Raw genomic sequence first — 22900 nt, 5'->3', positions numbered from 1 at the left:
TGATAGCTCAAGGGGTACAGTGGGAACCAAGACAGGGCCCCAGCCTTCAAATGGCCTACAGTCAGATGTATAAGATGCTGACCTGATCATTGATCTCTAAGACTATACAACCTCAGTTGGAAGCTATGCATCTCCACCAAGCAGTGATGAATTAGGGGAGATGGTATGAACTTTAAATGCTACAGCAGTTTGGAGGCATGAAAGACTGTCACAGGAAGTTTACAGGAGGAGGTAGGCTAAAAGTAAAAGGGAAGACTTTCTGGGAAGGTGGAACAAATGAGTAGAATCAGTGTGTTTGAGACAGAGTGTAATTTAACCAGAGCAGTGGTTCCCACAGGATAGTCCACGCACCTGGAAGTGTCAGCATCATCTGGTAACTTGTTAGAAATGCACATTCTCAGCCCCCACTTGAGACCTACTGTGTTGAACTGGAAATCCTGACAGTGAAGCCTGCAATCAAGTTATATATTTTAACAAGCCCCGCAGGTGATTCTGATGCTTGCTTAGAGCAAGGTGTTCTTGTGTGAAAGTAGTGGGCAAAAACTTTGGCAGAATAGCCTGGGACTTAGAAGGACTTAGAATGTTAGGCAAGTTTTTTATCCTACAGAGCAAGGAGTCACCAACTTGTAGCTTAAGGACTGGATTCGGCCCATAGATATGTTTCATTTTGCCTGCGTGGTGTTTTGGTTTTTTTAAAATGGTATTAGTTGTCACTGGCATCTCACTCCAGTATTCTTGCCTGGAGAATTCTGCGGACAGGAGCCTGGCGGGCTACAGTCCATGGGGTCACGAGGAGTTGGACACTGAGCAACAAATACACACATTTAAAAACCGGATTCTACGTAGAAATCTGTGCTCTTGGCTTATCTTGAAAAATCAGAAGACCTGGCAACATACTAGGCCTGTATTTCATCATGGCAGCAATTTGTGGGAACAGCAAGTAACTTACCCTTTAGATGGGACATGTGCTTTCCAGTTTGCACAGTCCCTACCACTTCCTGTTGATTACACACATCTTTACTCACTTACATTTTCCGCCTGGCCCCAGTAAGTATTTCAGTATTTGAGTTTGTAACTTCTGTTATGGGCAGTGGAAAATTGAAAGTTTTTAGAAGGAAAGTGTTAGGACTTATGATTTCATTAATTCATTCAATAAACTGATGAATTAAAAATGTATTACATGCCAGATTGTTCAGTGTTGAAAGGTGAATGAATCCCTACCATGATATAGTTACAGTCTAGTGGGAAAATGATGCAAATAACATTTTATAAACAGTCGTGTATGGGTTTGAGAAGAGAGACTTTGGTGACTGGAAGACCAGTTAAGAGGCTATAGTGGTCTAAAGTCTGAAGTTGATAAAGGCCAGGCTTTAGATAATCAGTAAGAGGCTACGAAAGAAGAAAGAGAAAGAGATGGGAAAGATATTACAAAGCAAAAATCATTAGTCCTTGATAAGAGATTGGGTGTGAGAGAGGAGAATGCAAAGATGATCAAAATTTTGCATCATAAATTAGAAAACTTGTGGTACCATTAACAGGAATAGGAAATTAGAGAATCCATTTAACCCTCTCTTAATTGGGCAGGGGCACTGAGAAAGGGGGTTGTTTGGAGATGCCAATTTGAGGTGTCTCTTGTTTTGAGTTCGGGTATTGGTATGTACACAATATGAGTGTTTTTAAAAAGAAAACTTAATAGAACTGTGGTCAAAATTGCATGCGTAGGGGTAAATGTCACTCATTCCATTCTGGGAAACCAAGAGAATACCTGGAGAAGCGTTAGTTGTTTAATAATTGCTTTGGAGGCCCTATAGTCACAGTTTATTACATTATTTACATCCTGTCTTGAATGTACAGTTTTCAGGTTTATGTTGCATTGGTAAGTTTAACTTTCTCTTTCTGAGAGAATAGAAGATACTATATAAACTCAGATGCTTAAAGACATTTTCTGAGTGTCAGAATTTAAGTCATAATTGCCTCATGAGGTGGTTCAGGGATGAGGATTGTCATAACTGTTGCTATGTTGAGATAATAGCCCGTCTTTCCTCTTATGATCTTATGTTTGCAGTACTTGATTCCCTCTGCTTTTGAAGAATTTTTTTTACTGTGGTAAAATATATATAACATAAAAATTGTCATTTTAACCATTCTAAGCGTGCAGATCAGTGGTGTAATTACTTTCACAGTGTTGTACAGCTATCACTATTCTCTATTTACATTTTTCATCACCCCAGCAGAAACTCTGGACCTGTTAAGCAATAGCTCGCATTCTCCCCTCACCACAACCCCTGGTAAACTCTAAGCTACTTTCTGTTTCTGCAGATTTGCTTTTTCTAGATAGTTCGTGTAAGTGGAATCATATTTTTCTATGTCTCAGCATAACATTTTCAAGGTTCATGCTGTAGCATGTATCAGAAAGTTTTTGCGTTTTATAGCTAAATAATATTCCATTGTATTTGTGTGTGCCCTATTTTGTTTATCTGTGTATCTGTTATGAATACTTGGGTTTTTTCCACTTCTGGCCATTGTGAATAATGCTGCAGTGAACGTTGATGTAAAAATACTGTTTGAGTTCCTGTTTTCAGTCTTGTAGGTATGTACCTGTGACTGGGATTGACTAGGTCCCTTCTGACCACATATTCATTTGGTAATAGAGTGCCACTCTCAGTCATATTGTGGAAGACACAACTGGTATTTGAATTCTTCACAGCAAAAAAAAAAAAAAAAAACCTCACAAAGTGCATAAACTCAAAAATATACTCTAGCTTTTACAGGAAGTGTAACTTGCCTTCTCTTGTTATCGCTGATTTTGTAAATGGGTGGTTTTATTAGAGTGGCTGCCGTTGTAGTTTGTATGAAAAGAAATTTTAAAAGACGAGAAAGAGGCCAAGAGTACTAGATTACAAGTTAGGAGATTAGGTTGATGATCCACTTTCCAAAGCCTAAATAGATTGGAAATAGAAATACAGAAAGAGATAATTGCATCAAAAATAGGAGAAAGGAAAAAAAGGAAAAAGAACTTTGCTCTTATGGGTATCCGTATCCATCTTCTACAGGTTGAAAAAGTGATACATTAGTTAAAGGAAACAAAGTGGAAAGCCCAGAAGGAAAAGAAAATATTGGTAAGTAACTTATATAAAGTCATACCCTCTTTTTCCGTAGGTTAGATTTCCTTTTGTTTATTTGACCATGCTAGGTCTTCGTTGCTACACGCAGGCATTTTCTTTCTCTGCTTGCCGCGAGCGGGATCTTCTCTCTAGTTGCGGTGAGTGGGCTTCTCACTGTGGTGGCTTCTCTTGTGGAGCACAAGCTGTGCGCTTCAGTGTGGCAGCTCACGGACTCTAGAGCGAGGGCTCAGCAGTTGTGCCACACGGGTTTAGTTGTCCCGAGGCATGTGGAGTATTCCTGGACCAGGGATCAAACCCATACCCCCTGCCTTAGCGGGCAGATTTTCAACCACTGGACCAGGGAAGTCCCACAGGTCAGAGTTCTGCTTTTTTATTCCTAGCTGAGAGCTCACAGTAAATGGAAAGAGATTAATGAGCCAGTAAAAGCTGTCACAGATTCCACAGTCCTTGTTGGAGAGGCCCTCATTTGTGTAAGTTGACATAAAAGTCTAGTAATTGTGACTCTTTGATTCATGTCCCACAAAAGAGTTTTCAAAATTAGATGGTGGCAGCTTACCGAAGGAGGCAGGCACATGACGGCACTGATCAGTGATAACAGATAGCATGATGTTGAGGAAAACTAGCTCAAAAAGCATAGCAATCTGGGACTATTTCTTGACAGAAGGGCAAACAGTCCTCTAGACCTATAGTCCCCAAAGGCATCCCAAGTTTACAGAAAAATATAACTGATGGTCATAATCATAACTCTGGACCATGAATAAAATATGTCACTTTAGGAACATTTTTACCAAACACTGTTAAAATAAATGTTATGGTATTTAGAGAAGATGTATCATAAAGACATATTTGAGGAAATGTACATATGTGGAGCCCCTGTTCTTGGTTTTATACATGAGATGTCATTGTAATATTTACCTTTCTCAAGTTGTTCATTTGGATTCAACATGTTTGAAGGAGCAGCTGTTTTTCACTTAATAACAAGAAAGGGAAAATACGTTCTCACTTCTCACAAACGCCAATATAACCAGTGACAAATGGCACTGATCCTTGCAATTACTCTTCTGTAAATAAGTGCCTCCCACGGTGGATATGGGTTTGGAGGCAGAGATAGTTTATCACTGTAGATTTTCATTATATTTGCTTATTGGGGCAGTATTAATCCCCTCCTGATTAATAGTATCTTCTTACCTAAAGGACTTCCTACTTTTAATGAATGGGTGAAAAAAGGCCTTTTGACTTGTGAAGAAAGCGAGGCAGCAATAGCAAGAGCTCTCCCTGTACAGTGATTATTGTAGCTAAGTCAGGCCTGAAACAATGAAGAATGAGGTCATGCACTGCCTCATCTCATTTCAGTATAAGACTCAGATGGTTCATTGTACAGAGCGGCCCTTCTTGACACATGTCTAATAATGTTTTGATTAAAATGAAATAAAGTATAGAAAGAACTAATCTGTTCATAGGAAATAAGTTTATATTTGTTGGTAACTACCAGTGTATGAATTCTAGTTCCTTTTTGGGAGAGTATTTGATCTTAGTGTTGGAGGGACTTTAAAAGAACTCTCATTTCACCAGCCTTCTGGTCTGTGAATCCATTTGGACAATGTGATCAGATGTGGGTTGAGCCCTTGGGTCAAAATTCTCTCCCCATCTCATGAAACAGCGCATATTGTTGGGAAATTCTTTTTACTGTTCAGTCTCTTCCCTGCAGTTTCCATGCTCACAGGTCTTATTATAGCTCCTTGGCAATGATCTAACAAAAGTTTTTTTAAGAAACCTTCTTTTATCTAGTTAATATTTTAAAAATGCTGGTTATAAAATTTTTCTGTGGTTTTCAAATCTCTGCTAGTGGTCAGTCTTAACCTTTTCTACCAAATATCTCTAGAGTACCGAAGTATTAATAACTAATGCTACCATTGTGTTAGGATTTTTTTCTCTGTATAAGTTGCTATTCTGTTAGTATAATTATTTTCACTCTTTATTTTCCTTGATTCAGTATTTAATTTTTATTATTCAGTTATTAACTGATGTCTGCAATCTGAAATGTAGTGACTCTTTTCTTCCTACTTGTTTCTAAAATGATCTGACTTTTATTTGAAGTATTTAAATTTGTTTTCACTCCTAGGAACAAGCAGGACATTGTTTGAGTTGTAGTTTTTCTGACTTTAATTCTTTTCCTTAAGTAAAATATTGGAACTATAACATAAATGGATGGCTTAAACTAGTGGGATATGATATTTTCAGAGCAGTTAAAAGTCCATGACATTTTTAATTTTCAAGGGTTCATATCATTGGAATAACATAGTTTCTAAAGCAAGAAGTATGTAAGTTGTGTTAATAGAAATATATATAAACTGTGAAAAAAAGCTGAACACAAAACATTATACAGATACTGGTTATAATTGGAAGTAGCCAGTCTCCAAGATGGCCTCCACTGATCCTCACCTCCAGTATTTATACATTTGTGTAGTTCCTTGCACACTGTATCAGCATTGGTCTGTATGACCAATGAAATACAGGGAAGTGATAGTTTATGACCTGCAGGGTCATACCAAGTATTGCTGCCTTTGCATTGCCCTCTCTTGGATTGCCCACTCTGGAGGAAGCCAGCCACCATATTTTGAAGACGTTTAAAGCCCTATGGAGAGTCCATGTGGGAAGCAACTGAGGTGTTTTTCTAACAGCCAAAAAACCAGCTTGTCAGCCACTTAGGTGGGTCCTCAGCCTTAGCCAAACCTTCAGATGACTGCAGTCCCAGCGTGCATCTTGACTACAGTATCATGAGAGACCCTGAGCCAGAACTGTCTAATTAATTACATCACTTCCAAATTCCTGAACTACGGAAACTATGAAATAATAAATGTCTGTTGTCATTCTAAGCAACTAAGTTTTGGAGTTGTTTGTTGTGCAGCAATAGATAACTAAGGGACAGTATTCTAAAATACTTACTGGTTTTATGTGTAGAAGAGAATCTGGACAATGTAAACAGCGCTTACTATCATCTGTGCCCGGTGGCTTCAGTCATGTTTGACTCTGCAATCCTGTGGACGGCAGGCCACCAGGCTCCTCTGTCCATGGGATTCTCCAGGCAAGAATACTGCCATTTCCTTCTCCAGGGGATCTTCTTGACCCAGGGGTCAAACCCATGCCTCTTAGGTCTCCTGCATTGACAGGCAGGTTCTTTACCACTAGCACCGCCTTATAACATTTTTAACAATTGAATGTGTTTGGTTAAAGAAGTTCAGTTTAGCTATCGGACTTACAGATTCAGAAAAAGAAAATGAGTTTCTTCTAACACAAATTGAAGGTATTCATTAATCATTATATTCCCTCTTAAATATTCATTTACTTATGAAAGTATTCTCCCTTTTTATGTCACTTTGTAGTTTATTACTATGTCACTTATTTTTTTTATTTTTTAATTGGAGGATGATTGCTTTACCATGTTTTGTCGGTTTCTTCCATACAACAGCTTTAAGTCAGTTCCCTCCCTCTTGAACTGCCCTCTCCCCTCCCATCCCATCCCTCTCAGTCATCACAGAGAGCCCATCTGGGCTCCCTGTATATATAGCAACTTCCCACTAGTTAATCTGGTTTAGACATTGGAGTGTTTATGTGTCAGTGCTACCTATTGTTATTTCTGATTGAACACCTTCTTGGACACCCTTCTAGGTGCTTGGGTTATATCAAAACAAAACAAACAAACAAAAAAAGATTTCTGCTCTTAAGGAGTTTGTATCAGAGAAACACAGATAGCAAGCATAGTAAATAAGCCATCTAGTGTGTTAGAATTGATGAGTGGTATGGAGAAAAAAAGTAAATCAGTGTAAGGAGGATTGAGAAAGGAGATGGAAGTAGGGGACACACAAGGGAGGTGGTTATAGTAGTTGAGATAGATGTCTGTAAGGAAACAGCATCTGAACAATAAGTTGATCAAGTGAATGTTTGGGAAAAGATGGTTCCAGAGAGTGGGGACAGCTAGAGCAAGGCCCTAAGGCAGGAGCATGTGTGATATTTAAGCACAGAGGTCAGTGTGGGGGGCGCGAGTGAGATGAAAACCATTAGTAGTGAGGTCAGAGGTAATGAAGTGGGAGGCACAGCAGGTGGATCCGTGAATCCTGTTTGGACCTTGCTACTCTGAGGGGTATGGGAAGTGATTGCTGGACTTTGCAATAGAAAGGTGTGTTAGACTCTAGGGGAGTGAGGGTAAAAGCAGAGATCAAATAGGAGAATGTTAGAATAAACCGCATGAAAGATGATGGTGGCTTGGGCCAAGACAGTGGTGGTGGAAGTGGTCAGAAACGGTTAGATTCTGGAAACGTAATAAAGGTGGAGCAGCTGGACACAGATCAGAAGTTCTTGGTCATACAGAGGAAGGAGACCAAGCTGCTGTGAGACTCTCACATCCTGGTGCCAGTCTGACTTCCGGCTAGTCTCTGACCATCCTTCTCGGCCCTGTGCTCTTCCCCACCGGACAGCTGCCTTTCCCTGGTGCCATATCAGCTGACCCTCCTGTGACCTAGCAGGCAACGCTGGGCTCTAGAATTAGACCATCTAAGTTTGATTTTGGACTCTCTTAACTGCTGCGTGGTCTTAAATTACTTAAGCCTCAGTTTTCTTATTTCTATAATGGGGATGTTAATTACAAAATCTGCCTCACAGAGTGGTATTGTGAGATTAAATGAGATAACCCATGTGAAATACTTCACATAGTGCTTGGCGGATGTTAAGATCTCAATAAACGGTAGCTGTGATCACCTCAGATTGTTTTCCTTTGGCTGGTCTTTCCTCTGCATTAAATGCTAACCTCCCTGTAATCTCTTCCATTCTAACCTATTCTTTGTTTTCATTTTGTTTCTCAACCTTTGACAAGAAGTTCTTGAGGAAATTTAAAAATGAAATCAAACTATCCATAATTGCCTTGCCGTTTTCATCTTTCTATAGTCCCTCTGTTCTTTGTCCACATGTCTCTCTTATTTATGTAGTTACTTCTGTTCACTTTTTGTAATCAGTTCAAATGTCATCTCATGCCTTTCCTAATCCTCTAGGTAGATTTAGTCATCTGTGCATTGGGCTCCTTTACCATTTTAATTATTCATTTAAAAAGATGTGGTTATTAGATAAGTGAGTGGAACCTACCAAGGCTCCCCACCCTGATTCTTACATGTAACTGCCAGATTCATATCTGTGACACTCCTTGCTCAAAATTTTCAGTGGCTTCACATCGCCTGCAAAGTCAAGTCTGAATTCTGTAGCTGAGCATTTGGTGTATTCTACTATCTGATCTCAGTTTGCCTTTCCAATTTTGTTTTCTACAACAATCTGGTCTATTTACTGTCCCTTGGGGTTGCTCCATCCTCTCTCCATCGAGGTCTTGATTCATATTTTATTTTTTTCCTGAAAAGCACTCCTCCCATGTCCTAATTCCCCTCTTCATTACCCTTCTCAGAAGCTTCCCCTTTCACAAAGCTTTCTCTGACCATTCCAGCTCCAAATAATCTCTCCCTGCTTTGAAATCTCAGAGCATAGAACTGTGCTGCTTGTCACATTTTAACTTCACAAAGGTAATTAAATTAAATTTTTCCTGTTTACTGTAGTCTCCTAAAGGGCAGATCTAAGATGATGCATCTTTGCATGCTGTACTTATAAGTAGCATTAGGCAACTGATCATTTCTGGAATGGCTGAATGAATACATATGTGAATAAACAGACTTCCTAGAACAGCGCTCCTGTGGGCTGCTTTGGAGGGAATAAAGTTGGGGATGTGATACATAGCCATAGTAAGACCCTGGGAAAAGTGGTACTCCCTGCCTCAGTGCTCCTATCTGCAGATACCATCAGCCCAATTGTCCCAGGTCCGTTCAGAATGTATTTACTGAAGTCTGACATGTTCCAGGCTCTGTAGTTGGCTTTAGGAGTACGAAAGCTATTTCTTTCTTTCCCCTATACACCCTTCAAGTAGCAAGGTGTTCTGGGTGGCCCTTGGCCCTTGGTATTAGATCTGTAAGTCCTAAGTTATATTCTCAAATGAGGCATTGCTCACTGTGCTGAGATCTGTCCCAGACTTACCCAGTTAGACCCACTTTGGTTTTATTTTGCCTAACTTACATTCTAGGTGTTTGGGCTAATTCATTCCCATCAGCCTATTGTTTAAAAATTTCATTCAGTTACATTTTAAGTTTGCTTTATGTTCAATTTTTACTTTGTTAAAGTCAACTTTGCTGTGGAACTCAGAAGAATTGGCAGTGGGAGCTTTTACATTTCAGTGTTTTCAGACTTTTTGGTAGACCTTCCTAATCACCTCTCTCATCCCATTATTTTACACTGTTGGGAAATACGTTAGTCAATAGTGATATTTGCTTAAGGAGGGAATAGAAAGACATTAATAGCAGTCAGGTGTCACCAGGGAACTGTTTAAGGAAAACAAGTCCACTTGTTTGGAAATCTGATTTGATACCTCCAGAACAATTCTTTCTCACACTTGTCCTCTATTCTGTTACACCTCTCCATTCCAGCCATACTGAACTTGTAGTAGTTGAAGTTCTCAGAATTCTCCTGTGTTACTTCCATGGTAATTCCTGCCTCTGATTCAGGACCAAGCTTATACCTCTCATCCCTTAAAAAGCTTCCCACTCCCTTCCCACTCCCATCCTCCTTCTGTGATGAGTTACTGTCCCTTATATCCACTCCTGCCATATGCACAGAACTATACCTGTGCATCGGAGAAGGCGATGGCACCGCACTCCAGTACTCTTGCCTGGAAAACCCCATGGATGGAGGAGCCTGGTAGGCTGCAGTCCATGGGGTCGCAAAGAGTCAGACACAACTGAGAGACTTCCCTTTCATTTTTCACTTTCATGCATTGGAGAAGGAAATGGCAACCCACTCCAGTGTTCTTGCCTGGAGAATCCCAGGGACGGCGGAGCCTGGTGGGCTGCCGTCTATGGGGTCGCGCAGAGTCGGACACGACTGAAGAGACTTGGCATACCTGTGCATAGTTCTGTCAGAGAACTTGCCATGGTAGAGTACAGGTATTGGTTTATCTGTCTGTTTCTTTTAGTAAGCTGAAATTGTCCCCAGGAGCTGGGTCTGTATTTGAATTGTCTTTTGTATCTAGACTTAAATTGAAGAAAGTGTAGGAAACCACTAGACCATTCAGGTATGACCTAAATCAAATCCCTTATGATTATACAGTGGAAGTGAGAAATAGATTTAAGGGACTAGATCTGATAGAGTGCCTGATGAACTATGGACGGAGGTTCATGACATTGTACAGGAGACAGGGATCAAGACCATCCCCATGGAAAAGAAATGCAAAAAAGCAAAATGGCTGTCTGAGGAGGCCTTAAAAATAGCTGTGAAAAGAAGAGAAGCAAAAAGCAAAGGAGAAAAGGAAAGATATAAGCATCTAAATGCAGAGTTCCAAAGAAAAGCAAGAAGAGATAAGAAAGCCTTCCTCAGCAATCAATGCAAAGAAATAGAGGAAAACAACAGAATGGGAAAGACTAGAGATCTCTTCAAGAAAATTAGAGATACCAAGGGAACATTTTTATGCAAAGATGGGCTCTATAAAGGACAGAAATGGTATGGACCTAACAGAAGCAGAAGATATTAAGAAGAGGTGGCAAAAATACACAGAAGAACTGTACAAAAAAGATCTTCACCACCCAGAGAATCATGATGGTGTGATCACTGACCTAGAGCCAGACATCCTGGAATGTGAAGTCAAGTGGGCCGTAGGAAGCATCACTATGAACAAAGCTAGTGGAGGTGATGGAATTCCAGTTGAGCTATTCCAAATCCTAAAACATGATGCTGTGAAAGTGCTGCACTCAATATGCCAGCAAATTTGGAACACTCAGCAGTGGCCATAGGACTATAAAAGGTCAGTTTTCATTCCAATCCCAAAGAAAGGCAATGCCAAAGAATGCTCAAACTACTGCACAATTGCACTCATCTCACCCGCTAGTAAAGTAATGCTCAAAATTCTCCAAGCCAGGCTTCAGCAATACATGAACTGTGAACTTCCAGATAGCCAAGCTGGTTTAAAAAAAGGCAGGGGAACCAGACATCAAATTGCTAACATTTGCTGGATCATCAAAAAAGCAAGAGAGTTCCAGAAAAACATCTATTTCTGCTTTATTGACTATGCCAAAGCCTTTGACTGTGTGGATCACAATAAACTGTGGAAAATTCTGAAAGAGACGGGAATACCAGACCACCTGACCTGCCTCTTGGGAAAGCTGTATGCAGGTCAGGAAGCAACACTTAGAACTGGACATGGAACAACAGACTGGTTCCAAATAGGAAAAGGAGTACATCAAGGCTGTATATTGTCACCCTGCTTATTTAACTTATATGCAGAGTACATCATGAGAAACGCTGGGCTGGATGAAGCATAGGTTGGAATCAAGATTGCCGGGAGAAATATCAATAACCTCAGATATGCAGATGACACCACCCTTATGGCAGAAAATGAAAAAGAACTAAAGAGCCTCTTGATGAAAGTGAAAGAGAGTGAAAAAGTTGGCTTAAAGCTCAACATTCAGAAAACTAAGATCATGGTATCCGGTCCCGTCACTTCATGGCAAATAGATGGGGAAATAGTGGCTGACTTTATTTTTGGGGGCTCCAAAATCACTGTAGATGGTGATTGCAGCCATGAAATTAAAAGATGCTTACTCCTTGGAAGGAAAGTTATGACCAACCTAGACAGCATATTAAAAAGCAGAGACATTACTTTGCCAACAAAGGTCCGTCTAGTCAAGGCTATGGTTTTTCCTGTGGTCATGTATGGATGTGAGAGGTGGACTATAAAGAAAGCTGAGTGCCGAAGAATTGATGCTTCTGAACTGTGGTGTTGGAGAAGACTCTTGAGAGTCCCTTGGACTGCAAGGAGATCCAACCAGCCAATTCTAAAGGAGATCGGTCCTGGGTGTTCATTGGAAGGACTGATGTTGAAGCTGAAACTCCAATACTTTGGCCACCTGATGTGAAGAGCTGACTCACTTGAAAAGTTCCTGATGTTGGGAAAGATTGAAGGCAGGAGGAGAAGGGGACGACAAAGGATGAGATGGTTGGATGGCATCACCGACTCAATGGCCATGAGTTTGAGTAAACTCCGGGAGTTGGTGATGGACAGGGAGGCCTGGCATGCTGCGGTTCATGAGGTCGCAAGATTCGGACATGTTGAGCTACTGAACTGAACTTTGTATCTAGAAGCTAGCACAGTGTCTGGTATATATTAGACACTCAGTGATGCTTATAAATTGGACAATCCAATGCTAGTCTCCTAAGTTCATCGCAGAGATGGAAGCTTTTGAGGAGTGTTATTCACTTCTCTACTATTGGGCTAATGTTGTAAAAACATGAATTAGTAGGGGATAGGTAATATTCTTATAAGGCTACATATTTTGTAAATGTAACATAACTAAATAATGTTGTAAAAACATTAATTTTGATCTCCTGTGTAAAAACAACACAGAATTCAGTTCCTTGGCAACTTAAGCCCTATAAGCAGTAATTCTGCCAGTTGGCACTTAACTATCATAAAAGTAGATGAATCAGATGATAATGTATACTCAGAATAAAGGTGGATAAGGGAGGAGTGAAGAATAAAGAAGGGAGTGAGTTAGCAAAATGCCACATGGTTGCAAACTAGCACAAAGGTGAAAATGATTCAAATGAAACTAGCTAGAGTCAAAAAGGCTGAAATAGGGGCAAAGAGCAAAAGGCAATCAACAGTGAGAGCAAGGAATCACAGGGACTGGGCAGACATGAGCAGGTGCGTACCCAGTGTGGGGGGCCCAGGTCCTGTGGGGTTGTGGTCTCTGAAGCTCGGGGGACATGGAAGAAGGGAATCCAGAGCATGATGCTCCAGGGAGGCTGAGCTGGGGGGGGACTGGTGTTTACTACAGAGACAAAGATGCACTGAAAAGACCTTCGAAGGACATGGGCATAGTGACTGACCCTAGCTGGCACCAAAGTCTCAAAAGAATTGAAGAGAGGGCTTTGTTGGGGATGAATAAGGAGATAGCAAGAGAGGTTGAGAAGACTAATTCTGAAGGAGTGAATTTAAATACACTGATGTATTCTTTCCAGTCTACCTACATTATTTTGAGTAGCATATAAAACTTGTTATGTAATTGATACATTTGGAGAAACCATCCATCCTGGAAGTTTGGAATCATGATTTTCCAGTGGGTGGATAATGAATCTCCTTTAGGAAAGAAGTCACTTGTTATATATTCTTATTAAATGGATGAGATCCAGTCCTTGAATCACTGGATCACTATTCATCCCTTCAGAGAATATATTCAACACCTACTATGTGGCAGTATCATTCCAGGGCCAGGAACACATCCGTGAACAGAGGAAATTATCTGCCCATGTATAGCTCATGAAGGGCAGGGGAAATCAGGAGCAGGGAGTACGAGAAACAACCCCAGAAGCAGTGAATTAATTATATAGGGTGTCAGAAGACAAGGAGTGCTGCGGAGAAAAATAAACAGGGAAGGAAGGTGTTGATAGAAGATGCATGCGACCAGGTGGGTTGCGATTTTAAATACAGTAGACAAGGAAGGACTCTCTGAGAAGGTGACACCTGAGCAGAGACTGGCAGTGAATGAGCAAGCCTGGTAGGCTGGTGTCATGTGAAATAGGGTGCCTTTCTGTGTGCTCTAAGCCGTTTGTTGTGAGCCTTTCTAATGCCATCCTTAGAGTAGCTAATCTTAAAGAAAAGTGAGATTGGAAGTGGTGTTAGAAGGTAAATGTTGAGAGCAGATGGTGCAGTTTGTGTGTTCATCCTTTGCTTTCTCTAAAATCTGTTTTCTTCTACACTGAGCACCTGGTATGACGCTGCAGTTTTCACTTTGTGAAAAGGGATACCTGCTATGCATTTTTTCCCCCTTAATTTCTTTTGGAAGAAAAACAAAGGTTTGCTTAATGGAAATAGAAGCTGGAGAGTTGTTTCTTTTTTCCCAGAAACCACAATAATAGAAAAAATATGAGTGAGCCCTGAAGAAGCTGCTGTGCAGTCAGTCACAGCAGTGGAAGCGGGCTGGTGTCTGGAGAGCCCCTAAATACACTTCCAGAGAGTGTGGAATGTGGTCTGGGCTTTGGACAAGGCCACAATCTGTTAACACTCAGAATCTGAAAGGTTGTTTTTGTCTTCAGTTCTTCTGGTTGATCTACATGACCAGCCTGGCTGCTGCAAAGGAAGAACCCACCAAAGGGAGTGACTGAAGACGTAAGTATGAATCTGGCCCGGCAGCTGACCTGTTGGAGCGGTTTCCTTTCCTTTGAGATTCTAGAGACAAGTTTCCTTTGAGATTCTAAGTTTTGCTTTCCTTAGCCAATAGCTTTCATTCTTCACTGCAGGATAGAAGTTCAGTCTTGAAGAGTGTTCAAACTGGTAATTCTCACTCTGTCTTTGAGGTACTTCAGAACAACTCCAGCTACTTCAAATAGCTTTATTCCAAATGCAGTTAACTTGAATTTGCTTTATTTTCTGTAGTATGTTACCTAGCGGGGGAGAGAGACGTTTTGATAGAACGCATCCTGGCAGATCAACAAATGTGAGGATGATATACTGTCCTCATCTGTGCTCCAAGCATACTGAGTGTTCTATTGCAATTAGAGGACTGGGGAATGAGGACTTTGGAGTTCGATCTTGTTTAACTAGTAACCATGACTTGGATGAGGAGAAGTTCAGAGGTGAAAGGTGAATCAGAAGACCCAGAACTGTTTTGAGCAAAGTACATAAGAGGCAACTAAGGAAGCCTAAAATGCTGGAGGATATGGATGTGACCTTCCTCAGTGATACCAGGGGAAAATGCACCCTATGCAGGAGACACTTTTCCATGTAACCTTTACTCTAGTTTTTCTGCATCATTTGTATCTAAAATCCAAAGTAGATAATGCTGAGCACTTACAAGTTTTTTGCATTTGTTACAAGCACATTAAGAAATACAGGCAGTAACTTGCCATAATGCACCACTTTATGACTCAGCAGGTCATTGAGCCTCTCTGTCTTTATTTGCCCTTCTGCTCCTAAGTGCTTATGGAGATAACGTAGCCTGAAACCTGTGAAGCATGTTTTAAAAACCATAATGGTCTATTTAAAGTGTTTTTGAATTAAGTTGATTTATTTCCTTAAAATGTGGTTGAATGTGCAAGCCACTGGCAATATTGGTCACAGGTGGCCTGATTTTTAAAGGCTGTGAACACCCCAATGCCAGGGACTTTGTAACTTTTTTGTAACTTTATAACTTTAATTCAGAAATCGAAGCTTCTATTTATCAATCAAAAAGAAGAAAGGGAATTCTTTGGCGGTCCACTGGCTAAGACTCCACACTTCCACGGCAGGGGACACCTGGTTGGAGATCGAAGATCCTGCAAGGCACATGGTTCATGATCTAAAGACAAAATTGTCAAAATGGAAAGAAAAAATAAGATGTAACATTAGGAGTGGGGTGACAGAGACAGCCTTTGAGTATGTGTGATCCACCCTACTATTAAAAGCAGGACAAGGGATGCAGGTTTGATCCCTGGTTGAGGAACTAGGATTTTTTGTGGCCAAAAATAGAGGGAAAAAGAAAGAGCATGGGGAAATATATTTTAAATCCCAATTTCCTCTTGCAACCAGATACCCTTCAGAAAAGGTGCTCAGAGCCTCTGTCACCCTAGTCTAGCTTGTTATGCAGGTATTTAGGGAAGGACCAGCTTGGGGAAAGGGGTGGGATTTCTGTAGTGGGTGTTCCATCTTACAAGTGTAAACAAAGAGGCCAGTTGGTCCAACCTTGCATGTCTTTGTCCCAGAAGCCACTGCAGGTGCGATAGCAGCTCTGCTTCTGTAACAAAAGACGCACTACATCTCAGAAGAGAATGGCCCTTTACCAGGGAGCAGCCTTTTTCATGCTGGTAGCGTCCTGTGTTTGCAGCACTGTCTTCCACAGAGAGCAGCAGACTTGGTTTGAGGGCGTCTTCCTGTCTTCCATGTGCCCTGTCAACGTCAGCGCCGGCACCTTGTATGGAATTATGTTTGATGCAGGGAGCACTGGGACGCGAATTCACGTTTACACCTTCGTGCAGAAAGTACCAGGTGAGTGCAGCTGGGGCCCTCACCAGCATCTGGAAACCCACACTTGAGCATCTCCTCCTCCTAGAAACAGATGTGCTGAGAGTGTGGGATGCCAGCTACAGAATCTTACAGTCTCTAAATGTCTTTCTTCAGAGAAAACTTTGGACTGTAACTGAACACATATGGTTTAACTTGGTGTAAAATTCAAAGCCATCAGGACTGCCTGTAGTCTGAACCCATGTGTCTAAGAAGTGTAGTTATAATTTGTCTTTACTTTTCTCCAAAGGTGAATTAATACTCCAGGGTTCAGAATATTGAGAGTGGTCTTGAGAAGAAGACCACTACCACCCTTGGAAAAGGGAATGAGGGGACCCTGGAGATTAATGTTTTCTGAATATTCAGTCTTCTCAAGTTACACACAGAGTCTAGGGAAAGGAGTAGAAGCGAGGTGCCCACCAGAGAAATGGCAGAGGGACCCTCGGTAATTACTTTTCGTCCTCTCTCCCCCTACCCAGTACTCCTTCAAGCCTCCTACAATTCCTCACAGGTGGGATGACTTGGAATCGCTGGGGGAAATAGGTTAATATGATAGAGAGCCCAGGATCAGGAAGAGTCTGACTTTTGATAATCGGCCATCTCTCTTCTGTTTTGCTCATGGACAACACAGGACAGCTTCCAGTTCTGGAAGGGGAAATTTTTGATTCTGTGAAGCCAGGCCTTTCTGCTTTTGTAGATCAACCTAAGCAGGTGAGTTTTTTCAATAGATGTTTAGATTCTCAAATGCCTTGATAGCTTGACCACACCACTGCTGTTCAATATTTTATGCTGTTCTCTGCTGATATTGAGGTCATGTGTGAGATCAGTTTTCTGTCCTCAGCTAATCTCCTGGATAACAGTAATTGTATACCCTGGGTTCACCAGGGCTTAGGGGGAAGGAGGTGTGAAAATAGCTTGTCACCACGCTGGGAGAGCACCTCTTTCGGGAGATTGTGCTACTTGTATTGACTGTTTAAGACTTTGATTTGAAGCCATCAACTGTGTTAATTAATGTAGATGCAGAAAATGGTTGTGAAGTTCTATAAAGTAGAAGGTATAAACATGGCGATTGAGGTGAAATCCATTTCTGCCCTTATACAGCATAGAACCACGGTTATGTTCTAGAAACTGGGCACAACCCGTGACAAAAAGTCTTCAGTAATAGAAGATGAATGTAGAGTTCTGTCATAGCTGTATTTCACATGTGAGCTCTCAGAGCATACAACACCCCATGTGTCAGGGGCCACACTGGTATAAAATAGAGTAAGGCAGAATGTTGAACTTTGGTATTTGGTAGCATATATTAAAGATATTGTTCAGTGTCACAAGTGTAATCATTAACCGGAGGAAAACCTGATGTTAAAAATGGCTTGAACTTGAAGAACCAAGAGGATGTTTATTTTCTCAGCTTGCCGTTATGAAATGGCAAATGTGCTATAGAAAATTAGGAGCTGTTGAAAACAACTGCATTGTTAGAAACTGATTTGACATTTGGAGAGTAAAATTGTGCTGTGGTTATAATGTTTAAGAGGCAGTATGTTGTCAGAACAGATGCTTACTCAGAAAAACAATGAATTTAAAATAATGGATTCTAACATCATAATTTGAACACGTGTACCATGCATGTCGGTGCTGGTAATGCAAAAATGAACCTGATGTGTCCTGTCCTGCCGGAACTCGTAAAAGGTGTAGCATAATGACAGCTGCAGCTAGCATTTGTGTGGCAGCTCTGCACAGTCTGCCTCTTTTTTTTTTTTTTTTAATAAAACTGTTCTAACTAACTTATTTATTTTACGTTTTTGGCTGCGCTAGGTCTTGTGGTAGCACACAGGTTTTCTCTAGTTGCGACGAGCAGGGGGCTACACTCTAGATGCAGACCTGCCATTGCAGTGGCTTCTCTTGTTGCAGAGCACAGGCTCTAGAGCGTGTGGGCTTCTGTAGTTATGGCGCATGGGCTTTGCCCCACAGCAGGTGGGGTCTTCCCAGACCAGGGATCAGACCCATGTCCCGTGCATTGACAGGAGGATTCTTAACCATTGGACCAGCAGGGAAGTCCAGTCTGCCTCATCTAATGCACACAGCAGTTTTATGTGATGGTATCTCCATCTCACAGCTGAGGACACCGACCCCAGGAGGGCCCCAGGGCTAGCAAGCAGCCATCTAACTCCAAGCCTTGTTTCTTTCACCTTACCAACTTTCTGGCCTGACGCTAGTTTTAAAAAATGTTTTTATTAATGAATGAATATGAAATTCTTTAATATCAGATACCATTTTTCTTCTCTTTCTTGGCTATGCTGTGCTGCTTGCAGAATCTCAGTTCCCTGACTGGGGATGGAAATTGGCCACAGCAGTGAGAGTGCCAAATCCTAACCAGTCGGCCGTCAGGAAACTGCCCGCCCCCGTGTAGCTAATTTTTATATGAGACACAAAAGAACAATTGACCACTTTATAAAAGAATCATTTTTATTAGGACTTAGTCAAAATGAAATGGCTTCTCCTCCTTCAAAGAAGCCCGCTTCTCGGGGTCTCTGCTCTTCAGGGCAGAAAAGGCTGATAGGAGCCCTCAGCCCCCTCGCTCCTGGTACTGTCCCAGAGCATGCCAAGGGAGCAGACACGCTCCACTAAATGCACTGTTCACCGGATACGTGAATCGTCTCTTTTAAAGGGTGCTGAGACTGTTCAAGAACTCTTAGAGGTGGCCAAAGACTCAATCCCTCCAAGTCACTGGAAGAGAACGCCAGTGGTCCTGAAGGCAACAGCGGGGCTGCGCTTACTGCCAGAAGAGAAGGCTGAGGCGCTGCTCTTTGAGGTACATTGTTTTGTCTGTTTGCTTGTTTTTACAAGAAACCAGTGATGGCTTACCTAGTTTCTTAGGGAAAAGGGATGAGTTCTGTTAAAATTTTATCTGGGGAAAATGAAGAGTGTGGCTTTCTAAGTATTATAGGATATGTTCGGAATCTGTTCTATTGCCTTAGGAAATCTAGATTTCTTTCCTCCTTTTGCTAGGTAAAAGAGATCTTCAAGAAATCACCTTTCCTGGTACCAGATGACAGTGTTAGCATCATGGATGGATCCTATGAAGGTGGGCAAGGTGTTGATGTATGGTGGGGGAGAAGGCCAGGGTTAATAAATATCCAATTAAAGGCACTGGAGAGACAGGGGTAGGGGTGCTGAAGAAAAAGGAACAAATAAGCAAGGAGGAAGGGGATAGCGGGAAATGGAAAGATGGGGAGCAGGAAATGTGTGTTTTAGACACGAAATTTAGAGATAAAAGAACAAAGGTGGGGCCCAGGAAGAGGGGAACAATGCTCTGGATGTAATCTTTGTCTTTCTTTCCTTTTTTAGGCATATTAGCTTGGGTTACTGTGAATTTTCTGACAGGTAACACATTCTCACATTTATCTAAGGACTTAACTGGGTTTCACACATGGTCAGGGAGCAAAATACCAATACCTTTTTTCTTCATATTGTTCTTAAGTTTTTTTAAAAAAAAAGGAGGATGGGGAGGAAAGAGAGGAAGTTAATGTTTATTACCTGCCTTCAGGACCTCGGCTGCAGCAAGAGTCCTTCCTGGTTAGCCTTTGCTTGCAGCCTTAGGCGCTGGGGAGCATGGAGTGTTTACAGAATGCCTCCAGTATATGCCAGGAGTAGGAGAGAAATTGCAGACAGGGGAGTGTTGGGCTGTCCAGGAAGCACAAGATGCTCAGAGCTGACTGTCATTCACAGGTCAGCTGCACGGCCACAACCAGGAGACTGTGGGGACCCTGGACCTGGGAGGGGCCTCCACCCAAATCACGTTCCTGCCTCAGTTTGAGGTGAGTCAGATACATACGAGGGTCTGGTTACCAACCCACTTGGCAGACATTTCATGGTGCTAAGAAAGGGCCCCCTTTCAGACAGCGGCTCCACCATGAGCAGGCCGAGTAGTGTCAATTAATGACTGACTGAACTTGCTCTCACTGTTCAGAGTCCCTTTGATTCCTCAAGTCTTGTGAGATGAGCAGTGTAATCTGTCTTCTTTGTCTCTGATTTTGGAGGGAAGGAGAGGGAGGGGATACTGAGGATAACATCTTCAGACAGCTGTGGATCCTGAATAGTCTTTTTGCTTTTTCTGTTTTGCAGAAAACCCTGGAACAAACCCCTAGGGACTACCTCACTTCCTTTGAGATGTTTAACAGCACTTATAAGCTCTATACACATAGGTGAGGGAGAGGAACATGGAGCAATAATATTTTGCATTGTATGATTCTCCTAACTTTTCAAAGCATTTTCACATTTCGTCACACCTGACCAGCCTTACAAAATCTTTGCCAGTCCCCGAAGGCCTGTTAACTGAAACCCGAGCCACTTACCAAAGCCCAGGGGACCCAAGATTCTCTATTCTTGCCCTAAAAACATGTAATAGTAATAAAATAAAAAGTAATATAAGATTTTAAAAAATAATGTGAAAGAGTAAAAAAGATAAGTAATATAAGTCAAGTTTTCTCTAGAGACAGAACACTCAGAGAAAGTTCAGCCAAAGCTCTGTGTCAGCTTCTTTTAAACTGACCTCAGATGCTCAAAATCCAGCCTAGAATTTGATCACAGTTGGGCTAGAAGCCAGGATAATGAGAGCTTTTCTGCGGATGGTTCCCAGGGTGGAACCCTAGGAAGTGTCACCATCTCTGGCCTTTAAATCATGGAAAGTTCTTACTGCACAGCCTTGGTCTGAACTGTGCAGGAATTACTGTGTGTTGTCTGCATGAGATGAATAGGTCACAGAGAACAAGTTTTTCCTCCCTCCAATGGGAGACGGAGAAACCATATTACTTTTGGAAGAAGGAGCTTTAAGCTGGAGAATTCAGGACCGGCATGAAATTAGTCAATCCTGTATTTTACAGTTACTTGGGATTTGGATTGAAAGCTGCAAGACTAGCAACCCTGGGAGCCCTGGAGACGGCAGGTTTGTCTGGGTGCCTGTGCTGGTGGGGGTGTGGTGAGAACGACACCAGTGCTCAGCTTGCCTTTTCCCTGCCGTGGCAGTGATTCTGTGGCAGGAGGGGTTATGCTGAAGTAGGAGGCATACGTTGTATAATGGACACAATAATGGCAAATTCCTTTTCTACTTTATGAGTTCAGATATTTTTATAGATATATTATTCACCATTTCCAGCATGAAATCTGTTGGTATAGGGGTCTATGGCCAGAAGGCTGAAGCATCTGCAGTAATTAAAACTCAAGGAGTAAATTTGGCAGGAGCTTGCTCAGGCCCTTAAGTTTTATGTGGGAGGTGCAGGCAGCAGTCCACTTACCAGATAGAATAACCGAACAGCTCCATTCCTCTCTTCAGAGGCAGAAAAGGGGTCAAAAGTTCAGCTTTTGGGGTCAGACAGAAGCAGGTTCAGTACCAGTCTTGTGATCTGGGGCCAGTTAGCTAAACTTCTTGTGCCCCTTTTCTTCACCTTAAAAGAGATTTTGCATTTAATTCAATCTGTATGACATGTGGTTCACAGTAAGCTATTATTGTGATGATGACTTGACATTTCAGAGTTCACATTTTCAGGTGTATTAAGTCTTACAACAACCAATGAGAAGAGTAGATCAGTATTTTTCCCCCTTTTTTAGAAATGAGGGAACTTTATTCCATTATAGGTTTTAGATTTAATATATGATGAAAGCCAACAACCCCTCTGCCAAATAAATATAAGCATGAAAATTTGCCTGGAGTTTCAGGGGGTTCACCAAGCCCATCTGTGAACCCTGAGAGTAAGAATTCATATCATAGGAAGCAGTCACGGAACTAATTCCATATGATTTTAAGGCCCAGCCACCTTGATAATAGCTTTTAACCTTACTGGCTTCTTGTTTGGCTTTCTTTCTCTCTCTCCCTCACACCCTTGCCTCTTACTTTGTGGTCTGGTTTCTTCCAGGAATTGATGGACACACTTTCCGAAGTGCCTGTCTGCCGAGATGGTTGGAAGCAGAGTGGATCTTTGGGGGTGTGAAATACCAGTACGGTGGCAATCAAGAAGGCAAGTGGTATTTTTTCCACTGGTTGAAATTACGTTTATAGTAGAAGTCTGGAAAAGTTCCATGGGAAACTTCTTCCAGAGCTCAAGAGAAGAGAAGCTTGTCTTTTGCAGGAACTAATTCCAAGGAGATGTTGGTGTGCCTCCAGGAGTAGTGTATCATGACAGAGAACACGGCAGCTGTCACTCTCTCTGCAGCTCTTTCCCTGCCCAAGTGTTGTGGATCCATTAGAAACCTCTTAGCTGGCATCTAACTTATTAAGGGTCTCAGCTCTCTGCAGGGTGAAACTGTCTCAGATTCAATTAATGCTTAGCTATTTCAGGTAGAGAATTGAGGCAATAAAACAGTAATTGATCTTAGGTATTATAAAAGGCATAGACATTCAACTCAAGGGAGCAACTTAATTTTTCCAGTGAAGGAAGCAGGTGAGCCTCTGCATACTTATCATAACTACTGTGAAACGCAGTGCTGGGCTGCAGCTCGAGGTGGGCCCTGGCTTCTTTGGTGAACGCAGGTTAGGGAGGAACCTCCATGGAGAAGCAGGTACCAGTTTTCCAGAGGGATGAAGCCGCAGAAGTGTGCTCATCTTTGTCTGTAAGCGCTTTGTCCCGAGCCTCAGCGCGCCTTGGTCCTCCTGTTCTCCCTCAGCAGC

At 41.8% G+C, this 22900-nt stretch overlaps 1 protein-coding gene across 5 annotated transcripts in view; it reads left to right on the top strand.

Moving 5' to 3' along the window:
* The window catches only part of ENTPD5 (ectonucleoside triphosphate diphosphohydrolase 5 (inactive)), a 32674-nt gene that overhangs the window by 3916 nt on the left and 5858 nt on the right, over nt 1-22900 (top strand). Inside the window, exons 3-13 of one of the 5 annotated variants that reach the window (XM_019969220.2) lie at nt 3054-3119; nt 14298-14370; nt 15945-16224; nt 16871-16950; nt 18905-19048; nt 19246-19321; nt 19585-19620; nt 19966-20054; nt 20362-20441; nt 21120-21181; nt 22149-22250. In XM_019969220.2, coding sequence (XP_019824779.1) covers nt 16008-16224; nt 16871-16950; nt 18905-19048; nt 19246-19321; nt 19585-19620; nt 19966-20054; nt 20362-20441; nt 21120-21181; nt 22149-22250 — 886 coding nt within the window. In that variant the 5' untranslated portion in view covers nt 3054-3119; nt 14298-14370; nt 15945-16007. Of the gene's footprint in view, nt 1-3053; nt 3120-12782; nt 12907-14297; nt 14371-14405; nt 14536-15941; nt 16225-16870; nt 16951-18904; nt 19049-19245; nt 19322-19584; nt 19621-19965; nt 20055-20361; nt 20442-21119; nt 21182-22148; nt 22251-22900 lie in introns of those variants that run through there. The other 4 variants (XM_019969218.2, XM_019969219.2, XM_019969217.2 and 1 more) reach the window with 4 other exon arrangements.

Source organism: Bos indicus, chromosome 10 (genome assembly GCF_029378745.1).
Source record: "Bos indicus isolate NIAB-ARS_2022 breed Sahiwal x Tharparkar chromosome 10, NIAB-ARS_B.indTharparkar_mat_pri_1.0, whole genome shotgun sequence".
NCBI classification, from domain to species: Eukaryota; Metazoa; Chordata; class Mammalia; order Artiodactyla; family Bovidae; genus Bos; species Bos indicus.
Note: the sequence above shows the minus strand (reverse complement) of the source record. Positions and strands in the feature narration are given on the sequence as shown.